The following is a 21,416-nucleotide window of genomic DNA, read 5'->3' on the forward strand; positions in this document are numbered from 1 at the left end:
TAATTGTAAAAGTAAAATATGATCTTTTACTATTAATTTTATAAGTAGGACTAAAAAAATAAAAAAGAAAATAATAAATAATTAAAAATCACACTTTACACTTTTAATTTTTTTTGACAATTGAGAGGATCCATTTCCCTCGCGTAGTAAACTCCAAACCCATGTTGAGAAAGCGGACTTGGGCCACGTTTATTTTGGGCCCACAATGAAAACAACTTTCACAAATCAGTGCAAAAACCCGCATTACTTTGTCTTTCGTTTCCAGCGAGAACGTGTGTTCTTTTCAGAAATTCAGATCTCAAATTCGCGTTTGTCACCGTTACCCGCAGCGAGGAACCATACATCGCATTCTTTGGATTTTTCTGATCTGAATCTATCAGGTTCGCCATCACAAAAACACTCACTTCCTCACTCTTCTATCTTTCTCTTTCTCTCTCTCTCTCTATATATATATATAAGATTTTTTTTCATTTTTTGGTTTTGGTTTCGGTTTCCAGTTTACTCTCATTTGTTGATGTTTCTCATATCGATAACAACAATTATGATCTCGTAATAATCCACTTGCTTTTTGTTTTTAATTAATGTTAGGTTTGAAAATAAGATTATGCATGTCGATTTGTATTTTGCCAAACTCAGAGATGTAGCTTCGATTGAATCAGAATTTAAAAGCTCGTAGTACCATTGTTCATATGTTTGATCGCATAGCGGAGTGGATATCGCGTTAGACTCCGGATCTAAAGGTCGTGGGTTCGAATCCCACTGCGATCGTTCCATTCTTGGCAATGGCGTTTTCTTTTTTTTTTTTTTCCCTTGAAGATCTTGAGTTTTCAGCTTGTTAATTTTGTTTTTTCAACCATATATGGTAATTCATGTTATATGTGTTGCATGTTGTTGCCATTATTTGCAACTACAGTTTAACAAAATAAGAAATATCACGAGAATTTTAAGATATGTGGTCATTGTTTGGCCTGTAACATTGTTTAGCTAATCAAACTTCAAAGCTTGGTACATTATGATGTAAATTTTATTTTTGGTAGTTGCAACCATAGTCTTAATAAGTAAATTTTGAAAAGCAGTGATAAGGACATTATATCTCTGCCACTGTTATCTACTATTTATAAATAGGGAACCATCTGATTGTAATTCATCATTAGTTTAAGGTTATATCACAAAGGAAATGTAATTTGTGTTGGGTCTAATTCATCTTGATCAATACCTTAGCTTGTTATTTAACATTCTTCTTTACATGCCTATAATTGTTGACTTACATAAATAGAGAAACACTTGAGAGAATCAAAAGTGCTCATGCAATTAATTAAGGTTGTCCATTCTGCATCAATTAGCTTATCTTAACTCTTGCCAATTATATCAATGAACTTATTATCTCAATTGGGGACTTTGGCAATAGAATGGTATGACTTTTTGTTCAGGAGTTGAAGAGGAAGCATAGCAACACCAGAAGGCATACCAATCCATGGTTGAGGATTGCATTGTAAAGGGGCTAAGTAGATTAACCTTCTAAACTCTACCATTGAGATTGATACTACTGTAGTTGAGTTGAGTTGTAAATGTATTATCTTTGTAAACTTTACGATTTTGATTATAGTAAGTGGCTTTAGAGAAATTGGAGTAGAAAAGAGAGAATTCAGATAGAAGAGAAGAAGAATGATATAGGAAGAAAGAGAGGTGTTATGACATTTTTCGTTTCTCATATTAATTAGTTAGTTGTTCAATACAACACTTGTCTTCTGTTTATATTATTTTTATATTATATCTAAGATCTAAAACTTATCTTTATTTTCTATTAATTGGGTTAGACCCAATTATATTCATTACGTACCGTTGAATATGTTTTATAATTATGATATTGGGATAAATAATTAACTTTTTCGTTTACTATTTTAAAAATCTCACTTACAAATAAAAGAAATATAATATTATTTGTTTGTTACATCAAAATCGATCATATGATAACACTTATTTTAGTATTATTATGCTTACTGACATGTTTCAGAATATCAAATTTTATATGTTATATGATATGAATATTTTTTCAATATTTAAAATATGTATATTCAGCTAATGAATTATAGTTCAAATGATATAATTTTTCTATAATCACCTAAGAAGTCGCGGATTCAAGTCTCCCTATCTTTAATAAAAAAAAAAAGTGGAAACTCAGGTGCAATCGACTTTACGTGGAGTTGATATTTCGTTAGATTATTTGATTGATTTGACTAAATTTTTATCTAACGATTCTTAGATATCAACTACACGTAAAGTCGATGTCATCTAAGTTTTTACCAAAAAAAAAAAACGCATACTCAAATGAAAGAAAATGTAAATCTCTAGGAATTTTGGGTGTATATTTAGTTTAGTATATTTTTATCATCCCTATAATTTATACTCTATGATTTATTTATGCTAATTAATAATCAAAATACATAGGACCATAAATATAAAAGTTTGTTTTCCAAATAAAAAATAGGACTGCCAAAATTACATTAAGCAAATACAGTAACAAAAAAAAATTACTAAGAAAGGAAAGAATCTTAACCTAATTTTATTTCAAATTAGTTATCGGCCCTTGTAGTCTTGTACTGATAAATTGATGGAATAATAAAATAAAATAAAATAATGAAATGTGAATCCGAGTCAGCAGAAAAAGAAACATCTGGAACCAACCAGAGAGCAGAGAAGAAGAAAAGAGCTTCCTACGCCATCTCCCAAAATATGCAAAATCCCATCTACACGGAACGGCTAAAAGAACATTCTAGAATTCGAAAAATATATTGAAAATTCAAAAACCCAAACCCATATATAAGCACTCTCCTCTCCAACCCCATAACGAACGTAAAAACCCTAATCTTCTTTCTCATTTTTGTAAGAACTTACATTCTCTCTTCTTTCTCATTTCTGTTCTGTGTGGCCGCGCCTCACATAACAAACCCTAGTCTTCAGATCTCTCGCATTCTCCTAGCTTCGTCAATCTACGATGGCCGGTAAGGGAGACGGACCTGCGATCGGAATCGATCTCGGAACTACGTACTCCTGCGTCGGAGTGTGGCAGCATGACCGTGTTGAGATCATCGCCAATGACCAAGGGAACAGGACAACTCCCTCCTACGTTGCTTTCACTGATTCCGAGCGTTTGATTGGTGATGCCGCTAAGAATCAGGTCGCCATGAACCCTATCAACACTGTTTTTGGTAAGATCTAAGTTCTGTTTTCTCAGCTGATATGGATCTGTTAGCTTATTGTCTAGTTAATTATGTTTCTTTCTCTTCGTCAATGTTAGATCTGAATTTGTGTACGAACTTACGTAGATCTATATGCTCTCTCATATTAACTGTTCATAAGTGATTTAATGAGTTAATCTGTAGTTGTAAAAGTTAGATGCTTGACTATTTATAACTTGTTTTCCAATGAGATATGCTTCCTAGTACAATGTACTTTTATTTGATTAATATTTCAGATTATTCTGGTTCTTGAGCTGATTAATATGTTTTGGTGAGTTATTATATGTTAAGCATGAAATTATTCTTAGTGTTAGACTTTCCAGTTGAACCACATAATTCGTCAAAATTCAACCCATATTCAAGTAGAATTAATTCAAGTAGAATTAATATTTAACAGAAAACTGAGAATCTGAGATTGTTGGATGTTTGTATAATTTTTAATATCACCTCGATGAATTTTGCTGTAATTGTTATGTAATATATTAGGGAATCCATTTTCGTAATTGTTTTATTCATTTTATTATGTCTCTGTTGCTTATTATCTGTTATTTCAATGCGTTGCAGATGCTAAGCGTTTGATTGGTAGAAGATTCACCGATGCCTCTGTTCAGAGCGACATCAAGCTATGGCCATTCAAGGTTATTGCCGGACCTGCTGACAAGCCCATGATTCAGGTCAACTACAAGGGTGAGGACAAGCAGTTCGCTGCTGAGGAGATTTCCTCCATGGTCCTCATGAAGATGCGTGAAATTGCCGAGGCTTATCTTGGTTCTACAGTGAAGAACGCTGTTGTCACAGTCCCTGCATACTTCAATGACTCCCAACGTCAGGCCACAAAGGACGCTGGAGTCATTGCTGGTCTCAATGTTATGCGTATTATCAATGAACCTACCGCTGCGGCCATTGCCTATGGTCTTGACAAGAAGGCCACCAGCGTCGGTGAGAAGAACGTGTTGATCTTTGACCTTGGTGGTGGTACCTTTGATGTCTCTCTTCTCACCATTGAAGAGGGTATCTTCGAAGTTAAGGCCACCGCTGGAGACACTCACCTTGGAGGCGAAGACTTTGACAACAGGATGGTTAACCACTTTGTTCAAGAGTTCAAGAGAAAGCACAAGAAGGACATCTCTGGTAACCCCAGAGCACTTAGGAGGTTGAGAACCGCTTGTGAGAGGGCGAAGAGAACCCTTTCATCAACTGCACAAACCACCATTGAGATTGATTCTCTCTATGAAGGTGTTGACTTCTACACCACCATTACCCGTGCTAGGTTCGAGGAGCTCAACATGGATCTCTTCAGGAAGTGTATGGAACCTGTTGAAAAGTGTTTGAGGGATGCAAAGATGGACAAGAGCACTGTCCATGACGTTGTCCTTGTTGGTGGTTCTACTAGGATCCCTAAGGTTCAGCAACTCTTGCAAGACTTCTTCAATGGGAAGGAGCTCTGCAAGAGCATCAACCCTGATGAGGCCGTTGCTTATGGTGCTGCTGTTCAGGCTGCGATCTTGAGTGGTGAGGGTAACGAGAAGGTTCAGGATCTCTTGCTTTTGGATGTCACTCCACTTTCCCTTGGTTTGGAAACTGCCGGTGGTGTCATGACCGTCCTCATTCCAAGGAACACGACCATCCCAACAAAGAAGGAGCAAGTATTCTCAACCTACTCAGACAACCAACCGGGTGTGTTGATACAAGTTTACGAGGGTGAGAGAGCTAGAACCAGGGATAACAACTTGTTGGGAAAATTCGAACTTTCTGGCATTCCTCCAGCACCTAGGGGTGTTCCTCAGATCACTGTCTGCTTCGATATTGATGCCAATGGTATCCTCAATGTCTCTGCTGAGGATAAAACCACCGGCCAGAAGAACAAGATCACAATCACCAACGACAAGGGAAGACTCTCTAAGGAAGAGATTGAGAAGATGGTTCAGGAGGCAGAGAAGTACAAGGCAGAGGATGAGGAACACAAAAAGAAGGTTGATGCTAAGAATGCTCTTGAGAATTATGCATACAACATGAGGAACACCATCAAGGATGAAAAGATTGCTTCTAAGCTCACTGCAGATGATAAGAAGAAGATTGAAGATGCAATTGACGGTTCCATTCAATGGTTGGATAGTAACCAGCTTGCTGAGGCGGATGAGTTTGAAGACAAGATGAAGGAGTTGGAGAGCATCTGTAACCCAATCATTGCAAAGATGTATCAAGGTGGAGCTGGTCCTGACATGGGTGCTGGTGCTATGGATGATGATGTTCCACCATCTGCTTCAAGCGGTGCTGGTCCTAAGATTGAGGAAGTTGATTAAATTTGGCGATCATTGCTAGATGTGTTTTGAGGTTTTCTTTGCAGGATGTATTGAACCCTTTTTATTTTTATTTTTTAAATTTCTCTTAAAGCATTTTGATGTCCTGCCACCTGGATGTCGTGGTGTTGAATGTTTATCCACGTTTTGGGTGGATACGAACTGTTGAAAATTTTTGGCGAAGGAACTAAGGAAGTGTATTTTTGTGACTATATCCTTTTTATCAAGTCCATTATTCACTGCACCTTATGTTTTATATTTTTATTTCCTATTATTTGGAAGTTGCCTTCGAAATTTTAGATGATTAGCCTTCAGCCATACCTAATGCTTATTATTTATAGCCCATTACTTTAAAGGTTAATTATCTAAGTGATGATGTTTTGTCATCATTTATTTGACATAGTTCCCTGAAAAATCTTAATAACTTGCTTACCTTCTGTGCACCAACGTATACGTATTGTGTAAATGGTTGTCTACTGTTAAGAGGATAATATTTATTATTAATTCCAATCGCGTACAAAGTTTGTAATTTGATTCAAACTATTGGAATATCTAAAATGTTGAAACATTTAAAATATTTTCAATACTAATAACGTTACAAATTATATTACAAAAGCTAAAGAAGCATCTCACAACTGATAGATGGCTGAATTTCTCATACTTTGTGAAGGATTATCCGCAACTATTACAGATGGATATCTCTGAGATGGCTGAATCTCATAATATAGATGTCTCCCTAACATCAACGCTAATTATCACAATTTTTTTAACGGTAAATATATTATTAAAAAGTAAATATTAGGTGACTAATTTTTTTATATTTATTTTAGATTAACTTAATATTATTTTTTTTTATAAAAATATGAGAGAAAAGGACAAATAGGTCCCTAATCTTTTGTCCTGCGGACATTTTTGTTCCTAACCATTGAAAAATACCTTTAAGTCCTGACCTTCACAAAATTTAGACGAATCAGTCCCTCCGTCCAAATGCCTCCGTCAGGGACTAATTCGTCCAAATGTCTCCGTCAGGGACTGATCCGTCTAAATTTTGTAAAAGTCAGGGATTTAAAAGTATTTTTCAATGATCAAGGACGAAAATGTCCGCAGGACAAAAGGTTAGGGACCTATTTGTCTTTTTCTCAAAATATTAATACCCTAACATTCTCCAAACAAAATTATGTGAGATGAAAAGAAATTTTGACAAGGTTGATATCTACTTGATTTAGTTGGATATAGAATTATTCTCACGGAATAATACAAGGTTATTTGTTTCTTTCCAACTAAAGTCACCGATTTTATAGGCAAGAAATCATAACTAGCTTGATCATACAAAATTGGAATTAGTTTTTGTAGAGAACATTAATTAATAACAAGATATATGCTTTATGCTGGTGATTCCTTTTAGAGCATGTTACTGTTGCCTTTTTGTCCTTGGCCACTTGTGCAATCACAAACAATCATATACAGTGAGACCGTCCATTACTCCATTCCAGGCTCCTTGTGTTCTTTCTCCTTGGAACTAAATATTTGTCGGTGCCACAAAAGAAGAAATAATTAAGGTTCATGGTGGATATGGCATTTTCTAGTGCTTCCTGAAAAAGCTGATTGTTGAAGAATGAAGAGGGATGTATAAGTGTATTTGGATCAAACTTTATCAAAATTATTTAGATACAATTCTAACAGAACATTGTTTTTAAAAATAATACGCATAAATGAATAATGCTTTTTTTTTAAATGTGATTTTGATATATGGAACTTGTGATCAAAAGCAGTTAATTGAGTCATGTATAGGAGTTAAATTGAATGTTAGTATGTTACTATCAAAAGTGATGGTGTGAGTTAAATTTTGGTAGATTATGTAGTTTATAATAAACGTAATCTTGCTAATTAAATGCAACATTGTTGTTCATGGATCTAAGTTTTGAATAATGCTTTGTGATGTAATCATTTGCTTTCATTTTCAAAAAGTTCAAGGCTGAATTTTCCTAATTACTTATATGATTAAATGGTTTTGGATGTATAATTAACAAATGATTAGACTAAAGAGGTGGTTTATGCTACTTACCATCTATGCTTCTTAAATTAACTGTGATAAAGTCAACTAACTAAAGCACTAACAACTTGACACCTCAGCAAGCTAGGCTAACCGTCATAACCAACTTGCTCTTACTAGAAACTAAACTGCTAACTAACTAATGAGTGAGGCTGAGTTTCTAATTACAGCTAACTAACCACTAACCGCCACTAATAACCGGTTTAACTAACATTCACTATTCAGTAATATGCTCTCTCAAGCTAGTGATTTTGACAATTGTAAAATCCTAGTTTAGATTGCAATCTAAAAAGTGATGAGAAATTTAGTTAGAAAACAAGCAATGTGATTTTTGGATGAGATGGATAGCTGGTTCATTTTTTCTTTTTGGTATCATATCTTGCACTACATGGTAGTTGCTCTCGATATATTTGGTACGTTAAATTTTTTACAAACAATTACTAATAAATATTTTTTGTTCAGTCTGCATTTTGGTGTGGTACATTGTGAAGTTTGATTAAGTAATTACTATTCAAATCAATTTGGTTTGACCGAGTGATCAGCTTAAGCGGACTAAAAAATTTTAATATGGAAGCAAAATGAGTGATATACTTTAACATGGTAATTTTTGGTGTTTTTTAAAATTGTGGGAGTATACAAATCGGAGGGTCGGATTTGTGTTTAAAAAGTTGAAAAAAATTTAGAATACACAAATCGGAGGGTCCGATTTGTGTTAAAAAATTGAAAAAACTCAGAGTACACAAATCGGACCATGCGAGTTGTTTGATTTTAAAATTTGCTTAAGAAATCGCATAGTCCGACCTGTGGTTGGGCAAATATGAATTTCAGAAGCTAGAAAACGGACTCTCCGAGTTGTTTGTTGTTGTCAATTTTTTTATGAAATGGAATATCAAACTCAATTTGGACCGTCCGTTTACTGATGGAGAACTCGCATGGTCCGGGTTGGGTAAATATGAATTTCAGAAGCTAGAAAACGAACCCTCCGAGTTATTTGTTGTTGCCAATTTTTTTATGAAATGGAATATCAAACGCAATTTGGACCGTCCCTTTACTGATGGAGAACTCGCATGGTCCGAGTTCTGTTCTACTGACACGACATGGCTGTGAAGCACCTGTATTTCCCATATCCGAGTTTAACACCACTTTTGTTTCCATGTTCAAATTAAAAAGTGGCTTAAGCGTTTGCTTAAACTAGTGTCAGGAATTCAAATTCCGCCTTGTGCATATAGTAAACCATTAGTTAGAGAAATTCTTTATGGAGATCAGATCCGCGACAAATTAGTTTTTGGTCTATCCAATCAAAGGATACCATGGGTAACCAAACCAAAAAGAGAATTACTACTCATAAATAAAATAAACCAAATAATATAAAACCTCTTAACAGGCTCATTCTGACAGCATAGGGTTTTGTGGCCCATCTTCATATTAATTTAGGGTTTACAAATGTGATGAGGCAATTAAGATGCAGACTCCAATAATTAATTAATTGATTGCCAAATGACAGTATCTTCATTTATTTAATTTGTTGATTATCATCAGAATAATAATAAGAGCAATGACAAAAAATATTGCTTCATCCTGAAATCTAATAATCACCAAGTCAAAACAAAAATCATGCAAGAAGAAAAAAATAAAATTCAACCAATGTCATGATTAAACTTCCAAAAACCGAAAGAGATGTGGTAGACTTTCAGATATGGAATCATTGTCCCTCCAAAATTGTCAGTAGAGTGAACCAACAAGAGTCATGGGGGGTGAAAATTGTGAAAACCCTCCCTTATTTGAAGGATCTTACATACATTTTATAAGCTTATAAAACTTTATATTATAACATGTTACATGTAATGACATAAATTGACATGTCACTTTCCTCTTATTTCTGACCCCATGTGAGTGTCTCTTGAAGGAAGAGACCCCCCAACCGTGAGCCAGCACAGATTCATGCTCATCTCCCTCCCTTGCCTGAAACAGTGTGAGGCGAATTTGGTAACTGTCTCAACATAGAAATATAAATAATAAAAGGTGAAAACTCATGTACAGTCGACTTCACGTGAAGTTGATAGTTGAGAGCCGTTAGATGATTTGACTAATTTGACTAAATTTTCATCTAATGACTTTTCGCTATCAACTTCATGTAAAATCAACTGCACTTGAGTTATCACCATAATAAAATATAGTAAAATTTCAGGTACAGTTAACTTCATGTGAAGTTGATAATTGAGAATTGTTAGATTACAATTTAGTCAAAGTTGTCAAATCATTTAACGACTCTCAACTATCAACTTCACATGAAATTAACTGAGGTTTTATGTAAAATATTTAGTCGTCTAATTAAGAATCGCACTCACTTGACCTGATCTAACAAGATTTTTCTTTTTTACTATTTTTAGGACTTGAATGTGAGAATTTCGGTTAACATTTAAAAAGACCAAAATATCCATCATTTGGACTAATTTGGTTTTGATTGTTATATATTTTTTTGTAGCTCCTGGTTTTTATGAACCTCTCTACACTCCACAAAGTGGTATTTTATGGGTGAAGGGGATCTTTCTTTCACTTCTCACCATCTATTTGTTAATCTTTGTGATGGGACTAATCCATATGATATATGAGGGTGCTTAATCTTCTTAAGTGGAGTTAAAGCTAAAGGCTACTATTGGAGCTCATGCTTATGATTTGCAAGTGTTGCTTTCAATAAAGAAAGAGAAAGAGAGAAAGAATGTGCTTTTTGGTTGGCCCTTTTAGCATATTGGTGTTCTTTTGGGGGAGGCTTTAGCAATTTGCAACTAAGGTTTGTTGTTATTATGTCAAAGCTTTATTGGTAGGGAGGAGAATGTTATGTGGATAAAATAATAATATTACATTGAAACTCTAGTACTTGTATTCTCTCTGTTGAATTTGAGGTTTTGATTTGGTTGTATTTATAGTGCACATGTTCTGTTTGATGTTTTGTTTTCTCTGGATTGAGGTTTGAGGTAAGTTGCAAGAGTTGTTGTGTTTCAATGTGATTTTTTGAGGGTCAATAATGAAATCTTTGAGTAGTGTAGGTCTTGGTTTGAGCATTGTTTTCTGTTGCCTCTTGTTAGCTTTGGTAGCTGAAGTTTACTATTTGTTATGGTGGAAGAAGAGGATAACAACCAATAATAGAGAGATTGAGAATCATAACTATGGCAACCCTTTCAAAGAGCTTTTATATATGTTTTGTTGGAAGAAGCCATCACCATCAACATTATCATTATCATCATCATCTTTGAGGCACAATACAGGTTTCACTTGTTCTTCAATGAGTACCAGTGACACCCTTGTTCATGACCCTGAATCACAAACTAACAACAAAGAATTTCACTTCAAACCCTTTGGTGAAGATGCTGAGTACATGAGGCAACAAGAGCTATTAGGCCCTCCAAGATTCTTGTTCACAATAGTTGAAGAATCAAAGGAAGATTTAGAATCTGATGATGGAAAATCTAAGGGAAAAGGTTCAAGAGGTAGAAGCTTAGGTGATTTGCTTGTTGTGGAAACACCATATTTGACTCCTAATGCATCTCCATCATTCTTCACTCCTCCTTTCACTCCAAGTAGTCCTTACAACCAGCATGGATTCAATCCTCTTTTCGAGTCCACAACTGAATCCGAGTTTAATAGGATTAAGTCGTCACCTCCTCCAAAGTTCAAGTTCTTGCAAGAAGCAGAAGAGAAGCTTAGAAGAAAGTTACAAGAAGGTGAAAACAATAAGGGAAATAATAATGTAGATGAGGTTGATGATTGTTCCACGATGACAACCATTGTTGATAAGAAAACAGAAAGAGAGGTTAACAACCATTCTCATCATCATAATCATCATCATCATCATAATCTACCACAGCACCATTCAAGCTCTTCACAGGTACTTCCCTTAGCTTCTTGAATCTTTGACATATTTCCACAGGAAGAGACCATCTAACACCAAAGTTCTGTCAATCAAACTAGAGGGAGTTTCTCTTTTCTTTTTCTTTCTTTTTCTTTTTCTCATTAATCTCTCTAATTACATTGTGATGAATTCCACTTTGTTTTTAGATTTTGGAATTTGTTTCCTCCACTGTTGAGTTGTTTTGGGATGCAGTTAAAACTCAATCTGCTATGCCAGTTGTTCAATGTACTCTGAACGTTACAAAGTATTTTCTGCCCAGAAAAGGTTTAAAGGTGGGACTAATGCAATTGGGAAATTATGGGGTTGCTTTATTTTATTGAATTTCCATTTTCCTAATGTAGCTGACATTGTAATTACTAATATTATTGTTATTGTTATTATTATTAATATTTTTTTAGTGATCAGATGGCCCAACTCTTCCATTCATGTAGCTGTCTAAAGGACACTGATGGAATTGTTGCAGAGTCTTTGATATTTTTTCCCCTTCACTTTAATACAAGCTTGTGAATGAGACATATCTTATGCCAACATTGTCCAATGCTTGTCATGTTTTTCTGCTTCCTTGTCCTGAGTTTTGGCCACTAAACTTCTAAGATAAAAGTAATATCTACTAAGCTACTAAATTTGACACAAGTGATAAAAGATTAAAATGACAAAGTTACAAGGTATAGTCATTCATGTGTCTACTCTTAGTAGCTTAAGTTTTTAGTTTCATGACATAGTATCAAAAATTCTATAACCAAAAGGCCTAAAGTTCGATTCTTGTTAATTCCTAATAGAAAATTTTAGTACGAGACAAATGAAAAGAAGAAGAAAACTTATGCAAGTTTTACGCAAATCCAAAAGAGACGTGTTAGAAATATAGTTATTCATGTGTCTCCTCTTATTAACTAAAAGTTTTTGGAGAAGTAGTTTTATCTATCGCGCGATCAAAATCACCGAAGTATCAAGGATGAAATTGTAGTTTGAGACATTGAAAAATAGTTACATTATTACATACATGGTTAATGTGCACAATGCACAGGACTTAGGGTAGAACCACTTGAACTAAGTGACAAATTTGGTAAAAGAGAGACACTGCTTTTTGTGGCTTTTTGCTAAACAACAATGGGATGCAGTTGCCCCGTGAATATGTCGCGTGGGTCATGAACCGAAAGGTGCACCTCTCTCTCTAACCCCACCATCACATTGAAGAATCATCACAGGTCAGAATAAAGAATAAAATATGGCTTTAGAGACATAACTTTTCATGGACCCTTTTTTCTGTGTTGCATGCCAATTGCCAAAGGTAAAAGATTAATGCTAGATAGTCATTATTATTTCTTAGAATTTGTCAAAGTGTGACAAGTTGAAGGAGTAAAAGACTAGTAAACTACCCACAAATTCCAAAGTAAAATATACTATTCACTGCTACATTATTTTAGCAAAACTTTTACACAATAACAAAGTCTTATCCTATTAAATAGAGTCAGTTACATAAATAACAAACGATATTATTAAGTTCTATCATATATCATGTCTACAATGAGATTATATAAATGTATATGGTTAAAATAACAAAATATTGGCCTAATTAACCTCTATTGTAACTTTATAAATGTATGTTACTGTGGTTATTGTGAATGACTGAAAGGGTGATTTTTCATTTTTTTGGATGTTGAATAGTAAAAAGGGAGTAAAGTAGAGGTTAATCCTTAGCTATATCTTATGAGAATATTCTGACCTTTTCTCCCCTCAAGATTCCTCAGTAATCAAATTAAAAGGTTTCTTTATCTTGTCAAGAGCAGCTTTAGTTGATGTTTAATATTATGGTGAAACTTTGGAGTTGAAAAAATATGTATATATCTGCAAAATGATGGACAAAATATCCAAAGTACTGTAGCCCTATGCAGTATGGACAGCTGAAATTTAGAAGGATGTGACAAAAGTCATAAAAACATAATGCAACAAATTTTGTAGAATACTTGACAACCTTGAATGAAAGAAACAAGAATCATAATGCACTCACAACATTATAAAACAGTGGCTCCTTTGTATTTATTCTTGAAAATTTTGTTTATTTATTTTCTCTCTCATACACTAAGCCTATTTCTTACGTATCTCTTTAAACTGATACAATAAGGACTAATTCTTCGCAGATCTGAGATCTATTTAAGGACTTGTCGCTTACCTATACGCATTATCTGATGGTAGAAAAGTGTGTCGACTTAGTATCAAATAAAGTAAATACGAAAAATACATTTCTTTATCAGTTGATTGAGATGCTTTGTCATGTATACAGCTGACCAAAGGTTCCAGGGTATGGTGGTGCAGAGTGGCAATGAGATGGAAGTTCCCATCTTCTCTGTGTTTATATGTATGTATGCTATAAGACATCAATAAAAACAACTACTACCACCCCCCTTTATTCTAGTAGATGCTTATATTCATCAAACCAAGTCATATTATCATGTCATAACTCATATTACGGTTCAACCATAAAAGACATGAAGAAAGAATATGAGAATATCTCACATGATACACCCCTTCATTTTGGTCTTGTTTGAGAACCACAAAAGACTCCAAAACATTTATGCTATTTTCGAACTGAATTGTAATTGTACTACTCTCATAATACATTTGTTATTTGATATTAATTTTGATGTACTGATAAGTATAAAGAATTTTACACAATCATCCAACAAGATTAGATGATTTTTGAAGTAGTAAATTTGAAAATTAGTTACTTTTACTAATTTGACAATAAATAATTGGTTGTTTGAAAAATTAAATTCTTGTTATTTATATAAATAAATTTTAAATATAGTTCAATTAGTCATGCACAATTTCACATCACACCAAATGGGATAATTAAACTTCACCTAACTATGAAAGCTTCATACAAAAGGCATCAATTTCTATTGGAAAAAAGGCAGTGACCAAAACCAATGCAAACACACTTAACCCCAAGAGAAAATATTTAAACATCTGTGAAGTTAGAGTCCCTTTGCAGCTGTTTCAGTGATTCCAAGTTCAGAACAAAGTGACTTCAAGCCAGATTCTTTCAACAAGCTGAATGCAGCGAATCCATAGTAGGAGTGGTACAAGTCTGGAAATTCTCCAGGAAATTTACTGAAACCACCATACTGTTGAAAAACAAATGTATATGCATCAAAATATGAGTTTCAGAATTAGTCCAAATAAGCCTAAGAAAACTTTAGTAGTCACTCAAGCAAACCAATATATCGGTATCACATATTCCACCTCATTTCGTAATAGAAAAGAAATGTCTGATCTTTTCTAGGTGAATTCCAAATCCGATATGAACTAGGCATTTCTTTTTCCATATAAAACTATACAACAAAATTCAAGGTTAACTTGAATCACTGCCACTACAGTTCTCTTTGCTTTCATTTCCTATCATTTTTATGATACATAATATACTTAGAAGATTCTATTTCTCCCTAAAATCTTAAACACACTACACAGCAAAGAGAGATGTAATTGCAGTACCTTATATTGACAGGTAAGCAAAAATCTGCGTAGAGCTTTGATGTCGACAAAGTCATCTGCCCCCAGAATCTTTAAAACAGCTCCAAGCCTAACCAAACACATGCTGAATTATCAAGGCTCTGGTGATATACACGTTACAAATGATCAGACCTACTTACCAAAATGCATAACATGTATCGGTAGTTTTATTTGTTCTACCCTGAAATCCACCGTCCATTCCCTGCCGCTGAAAAGGAACACAGAACTACTGAATCTTGATTACAAATGAATACAAATATGAAGATTGTAGATGAGGACTACAAACCTGCACGATCCAATCTAGAAGTAATGGAACATCTATCAAAGAAGAAGCACAACTTGAAAGAAGATTATCTTCGATGAATCCCATTAACCGGAGAGATGCAATTGCACAATAAGTTGCACCGCCTGAGTCACTAAAACAGGTAATGTTGATAAATATAGTTTAAGAAATAATAAACATATAAACTATGGATGAATACCAAACTCTTGTCATGACTACTGAGTACAACAATATTGCAGTAGACCTTATTGCGAGTGAATCACATCTAAATTATGAGAAAATAATCCAACTCACCGTGAGATTCCGCACCAGGTACTAATCCAAAGCCTCCATCATAAGACTAGAAAGAGTGAAAGACATCAAATTTATGTTCATACAATATAGCGCACATGACATAAATATATACTAAATTTCATTTTCATTCTTAGGTGATGCATCTCCACAAACCTGGCAATTCAATATGTAATCTTTGGCTTTCTCCTTATCCATGCCACTCCAATTGTCCAGCATGAAACATATGGCAGCTGCACACAGTCATTAATTAAGATCGCCATTATTTACTAATTAACTAACTAGAATCACCACTTCATGTCTTTTCTCTCTTACCTGCGCAGTATACAAACCTAAGATCTGTTTCACCCCCAATATGAATAGCCATAAAACTGTCAACAGATATAAAAATCTCAGGAATAATAAGTATCTGAATTAATCATACTACTGATATGACCATTGCATAAGCAAGCATAAAGAGCTTCAAATCCATACCTTCCATCAGGTTGCTGAAGGTTCCTCATTGAAGCCAACATTAATTCAGAATCAACATTGGACAAATCATAGCCAACAATCTTCAATATCGCTAGGGCACAATAAGTACTTGCCAAGTAACTATGGTTGTGAAGCAAAACCTTCAAGTAAACAAAAGGATTCTTCATCAACAGCTAAAAAAGTTTGAAAACAATAAGCTTTTTCTCAAATTCCAACAATTTTCGTTACCCCATTATCATCCGGAGGAAATTGTGAAGTTCTGGAACCATGAAAGCCATAGAATTGCCCTGCAAAAAATCCCTTCAAATAGGTATTTAAAAAAAATTCAAAATTTGGAGGTCAAATTCAGCTAAAAATTGTATCCCCACCATTGTTGGGGTCAGTTTTGGTTCCAGGATGAAGTTGGAAGGACAAAACCCAATCAACAATTGCATCTTTCTCGACCTGAAATAGCCTCAAGGAATAAAAAAGGTATTTTTTTTTCTTCCATAATTAAAAAACAGAACTTAGAGCTTAGAAAAAGGGAAGAATGAATAATGTGACAGTGTTACAACATAAAACAAGATATCAAAGACTATGTTAATGTGTTAATATTATGGAAAATATTATGTTACCCTATTGAGAGAGTTGAGGATGTCGAGGGAAGAGATGACAAAGTAAGCGAGGGTGAGATGGTTGATCTCTTGAGACTCATATGGAGATGGGAGCAAGTGGAACATCAACTCTGCAAACGTGTTATGAAGATCCATGTCCATGATAGTGTTTGATAACTCCGACTTTGGTGATGATTCTTCTGTTGAATCCATGGTTAATAAACTCAAACTTAAGAAAGAGTAAGGTCCAAAAATAAAAAACTGAAGAGAAAGTTAATGTTGACGAATATATGCTTAAAAAGAGTGGAAACATGGTGTTATTATTAAAGGTACAATTAATTATCCTAAAAGAAAAGTATATTATGAAAAAAAGAGGTGCATTACATAATATGATAGAGAACATATAATTAAACTAACCTATCTTGATGCTAGTTATTTACCAAAAATAATAGACAATAGTAAAATTGGACATTACTTTCTGAATTCAATTTTAAATTTAAATGAATTTTATTTGTATTATTTTCTTTACATATTTGTATTATGTTTGAATTGGGAGTGGATCCTCTCCAATGAATAAAAAACTGGATGGTGTGCAGTGTTTAATCTAACCATTCATCACATTCTCTCTCTTATTTATTTCTGGTCCCACTATTAAAATCAAAGGTGAGAGATTGCACTGTATTTTGTCTAATCGTTGAAAAAACTGGAGAGGATCCATTTCCGTTTGAATTCTAGATTTTTACCTGAAAAATTATCTAACTTTACTTTGACAATTTAAATTTAACTGAATTTTATATACCCGTTTTGTTCTTAAAAAAATGATTGATTTGTTAATTTTGATTTTTTTTTGTGACTGAAATAAATTAAACAAAGAAAAACAAAACAAACAAAATAAAGAACTGCTTAAATAAAGGGACAGTCCCGTTCAAGACTACTCTTAAACTCCTCCTAAGGTGAAAGAAGTTCCACATGCGAAAGTTGTAACTTCATCGCCATCTTTGCCATAGTATCTGCCACCGTGTTTGCATCTCTCATAATCAAACGAAAGTCAACCCGCCAATTCCAATGCATGATATCTCTTATTTTGAGCACCAGTGGATCAATAAACCCAAAACCATCTTGAGTAACGTAGAGCCACCAACAAGTACAACATCATGGACAGTGCTCTTGTCCATCTTCGCATCCCTGAGACACTTCTCCACTGGCTCCATACACTTTCTGAAGAGGTCCATGTTGAGCTCTTCGAACCTAGCACGGGTGATTGTTGAGTAAAAATCAATACCCTCAAAGAGAGAATCGATCTCAATGGTGGTCTGAGCAGTGGATGAGAGGGTTCTCTTCGCCCTCTCACATGCTGTCCTCAACCTCCTAAGTGCTCTGGGGTTTCCACTAATGTCCTTCTTGTTTTTCCTCTTAAACTCTTGTACAAAATGGTTCACCATCCTGTTGTCAAAGTCTTCTCCTCCAAGGTGAGTGTCTCCGGCAGTGGCCTTCACTTCGAAGATACCCTCCTCAATGGTGAGAAGAGAGACATCAAAGGTACCACCACCAAGATCAAAGATCAAGATGTTCTTCTCCCCCACGCTGGAAGCCTTCTTGTCAAGACCATAGGCAATTGCGGCAGCAGTGGGTTCATTGATGATACGCATCACATTGAGACCGGCAATAACTCCGGCATCCTTGGTAGCCTGACGCTGAGAGTCATTGAAGTATGCAGGGACTGTAACAACGGCATTCTTCACAGTTGATCCAAGGTAAGCCTCGGCAATCTCCCTCATCTTGGTTAGGACCATAGATGAGATCTCTTCGGCCGCAAATTGCTTCTCCTCACCCTTGTAGTTGACACAAATCATGGGCTTGTCACCAGCACCGGCAACCACCTTGAATGGCCACAATTTCATGTCACTCTGAACTGAGGCATCGCTAACTCTCCTTCCAATTAACCTCTTTGCATCTGCAACAGAACAATCCCTAGTTAACAATTCTCGCTCATGCATAATAACCTAAACTAACAGAAAGTAACAAAAACTTTAAAGCAAAAATGAGATCTTTAAACAACACAATTCCTCTCAGATATCTTTATTCTACCACTACAAACAAATATAACATACAACACCATCCACATACTTATCAATTTACAGATCACCTTTTCGACAAAGTTAGGGTGCATTTGGTTTGCGTTTTTTCTATTTTCTGGATTTTGTGAAGGAAAAAGTGAAAAAAAAAAAAAGGAGGTGAAAGGAGGTTAAATCACTGTTTTCACTTTTTCTTTCACAACATCTAAAACAGAAAAAACTGGAAATGAAAACACAATCCAAATGCACCCTTAGATTTTCACAACACAACAAGAAGCAGAAACATTTACAAGAATTTGAACCATTCAATGTCAAGATCTACACTTAGATCGCGTACCTCAAGATAGTATTATTCAGAAAACAACATCAAAACTCAACAAGATAAAACATGAACTAATTTTCAGCTAAAATCAGCTAACCCTAACGCAAATCTAGAGCAACTAAAACAGTCCGTGTTGATTTGAGAAATGACTTACCAAAAACGGTGTTGATGGGATTCATGGCGACCTGGTTCTTGGCGGCATCTCCGATGAGCCTCTCGGTGTCAGTGAATGCAACGTAAGACGGCGTCGTACGGTTACCCTGATCGTTGGCGATGATCTCAACGCGATCATGCTGCCACACTCCGACGCAGGAGTAGGTGGTTCCAAGATCGATTCCGATCGCAGGTCCCTCTCCTTTTCCGGCCATAATTTTCCGGCGTAAATCTCAAACACACGAACCTTTAGAAGAGAGAGTCAAAAATGAAAGAGTAAAAGAGAAAATAGTGTTAGAAAGAATGAGTGGTTCCAAGAAATGGGGTGGGAGAAAGGGTAAATATATAGGTATAAGAGGGAGAGTTTCTAGAATGTTCTGTGAGACTATAAGTGGGGTCCTCAGCCGTTGATTAATTTGTTAGGGTTGTTAATGGAGGGTTGAGATTTGATGCGAAAGGTCGGAAAGTATTGTTTGGTTTGAGCGTAGTTATTGGACTTTAGACTGACGTCGGCTACGCGCTTATAATGACACCTCATGCCTCATGCAACTAGCAATGGCACTTGTGTAAATAAATTCTAGATACATCTTCTTCCAATTCGAGAAGAGTTAGTTTGTAAATGATATTTTTTAAAAAGAAATTACTTATTACATATATAAATATAATGGGGTCAAAGTAGGTTGGGCCCACGGCCGAAGAAAGTGAGAGGCTTTCCACCAATCACAAACACGATGGTCTATTTAGCTTTCCGTAAAAGCAAAAAGTGATAGTAAATTAATGTTTCAACAGAAGAACTTTGGGCCCAATCCAATAGTTATTTCAGTAAAATAAATGGGTCATTAGTTTGTTGACTTAGTTCAAGTGGGTCAACTATTAGCCTAGTCCAGCTTCATCATCAGCAAGTTTTCAAGTGTCAGACAATTCAGGCCCTAAAGAAATGGTGATATTTTTGGACGATAAGAGAATTGGTTGAAACCAAAAATATAACTCATTTTGCATGGCCCTTCATTATTTTTTGTTATAAATCCCCATCTCCTACAGGCCCAGACCCAAATGGTTAGTGGGCTGTGGGCCATTCCCCAGATCTCTCCCTCCCGAAAACAAAAGATGTGTTGATACCCCTATCAAAAAGAAAAATTGTCAAAGTACACAATTAAAAAAAAATTTGTTACCCAACTTTGCTCGATTGAGTGGTCAGCTCATTAATTCACTTAAGCAATTGTCAGGCTTTAAATCTCGTCTTATATATGCAGCAACTTATTAGTTTGCGATAGACCCTTAAATAAAGCTCAGATTCATAATAGATTATTAGTCTTTAACTGGCTGGATTAAGAGATATTACGAATAAAAAAATTTGTCTAGATTCATTTATCGTAGTTTTGGGATAATGTATTCAAAAGGAAAATATCTTTTTTTTATATATGAAAAAAGAAAAATTTACAATAAATAATGTATCTTTTTCGGTTTAAGTTAATTTAGTAGTTAATTCATTCCTTTAATTAATTAAATACTGAAAATTTTAAATTTAATTGTGTATATAACAATTTATTGATCAATAATAAATTTTTAAATAGAACTGATTTAGTTTTTAACTTATTGAATTGAATAAAAACTACCACTAATTTAAAATACCTGAGGTACCTGGAAACGTGTTGCTCAGTGCAACATATATGATACATATTACACTATTTGTATAAGTTAAGGTACAAAGACCAATGAGTTATAATTCAAATGGTATAGTCTTTCATACTCAATTAAAAATTTGCAGGTTCGAGTCTCCTATCTTTAATAATAATAAAAAAAAAATTAAGGTACAAAAACAGAATTTAACATAGTGATTGAAACTTTCACCAAACAAAATATCACCTCAATCGAATAAAAAAGGGTATTTGATTGTACATTAATTAGCTAGTCGAACAAAAATGTTGCGGTATGAACTACACGCATGTATATATGCTTTTATCTCTGAAAATGGCAAACATTGATGGGGTAGAGCTACGGAATCAAGGGTCACGATCTAATCTTAAAAATAGATTTGATGCACAATGCATGTTTCCCATTTACTCTCATGTCACGATCCATGCATGGATGGAATCTTCATCACAATTCACAAATTCATATCCATTATCAAATCTTTCGACACGTACACCATTTGTAAACCGGATAAAAAAATTTATTTCAAAGACAATAAAAGATCAATCTAAAGCCATCTA

General features: G+C 34.7%; 4 protein-coding genes, 1 long non-coding RNA gene and 1 other non-coding gene across 6 annotated transcripts; 4 read left to right on the forward strand and 2 right to left on the reverse strand.

Moving 5' to 3' along the window:
- On the forward strand, positions 216-1,778 carry LOC110271392. The gene is made up of 2 exons (XR_002362099.1): positions 216-380; positions 589-1,778. It is a non-coding gene; the product is annotated as an uncharacterized LOC110271392 (long non-coding RNA).
- On the forward strand, positions 696-768 carry TRNAR-CCG. The gene has a single exon. It is a non-coding gene; the product is annotated as a tRNA-Arg (tRNA).
- On the forward strand, positions 2,824-5,783 carry LOC107635656 (heat shock cognate 70 kDa protein 2). The gene is made up of 2 exons (XM_016339198.2): positions 2,824-3,209; positions 3,804-5,783. Exons 1-2 carry the CDS (start codon positions 2,996-2,998, stop codon positions 5,540-5,542), a joined length of 1,953 nt encoding a protein of 650 aa, XP_016194684.1. The 5' UTR covers positions 2,824-2,995; the 3' UTR covers positions 5,543-5,783.
- Positions 9,563-12,032, forward strand: LOC107635659 (lateral signaling target protein 2 homolog). Its single transcript, XM_016339201.2, has 3 exons — positions 9,563-9,578; positions 10,078-11,478; positions 11,649-12,032. The coding sequence occupies exons 2-3, from the start codon at positions 10,618-10,620 to the stop codon at positions 11,820-11,822; spliced, it is 1,035 nt and encodes a 344-aa protein (XP_016194687.1). The 5' UTR covers positions 9,563-9,578; positions 10,078-10,617; the 3' UTR covers positions 11,823-12,032.
- On the reverse strand, positions 14,253-16,946 carry LOC107635658 (geranylgeranyl transferase type-1 subunit beta). Its single transcript, XM_016339200.2, has 11 exons — positions 16,675-16,946; positions 16,429-16,504; positions 16,289-16,347; positions 16,061-16,200; positions 15,902-15,957; positions 15,743-15,819; positions 15,590-15,635; positions 15,299-15,420; positions 15,153-15,220; positions 14,995-15,082; positions 14,253-14,627 (listed from the first exon to the last, which is right to left on the reverse strand). Exons 1-11 carry the CDS (start codon positions 16,864-16,866, stop codon positions 14,478-14,480), a joined length of 1,074 nt encoding a protein of 357 aa, XP_016194686.1. The 5' UTR covers positions 16,867-16,946; the 3' UTR covers positions 14,253-14,477.
- On the reverse strand, positions 17,760-19,537 carry LOC107637452 (heat shock cognate 70 kDa protein; the record flags this gene model as incomplete). Its single annotated transcript, XM_021122256.1, has 2 exons — positions 19,205-19,537; positions 17,760-18,607 (listed from the first exon to the last, which is right to left on the reverse strand). Coding segments are annotated over exons 1-2 (1,062 nt in total), but the record flags the coding sequence as incomplete, so codon positions are not given.

This window comes from Arachis ipaensis, chromosome B04, assembly GCF_000816755.2.
Source record: "Arachis ipaensis cultivar K30076 chromosome B04, Araip1.1, whole genome shotgun sequence".
Classification (NCBI taxonomy): domain Eukaryota; kingdom Viridiplantae; phylum Streptophyta; class Magnoliopsida; order Fabales; family Fabaceae; genus Arachis; species Arachis ipaensis.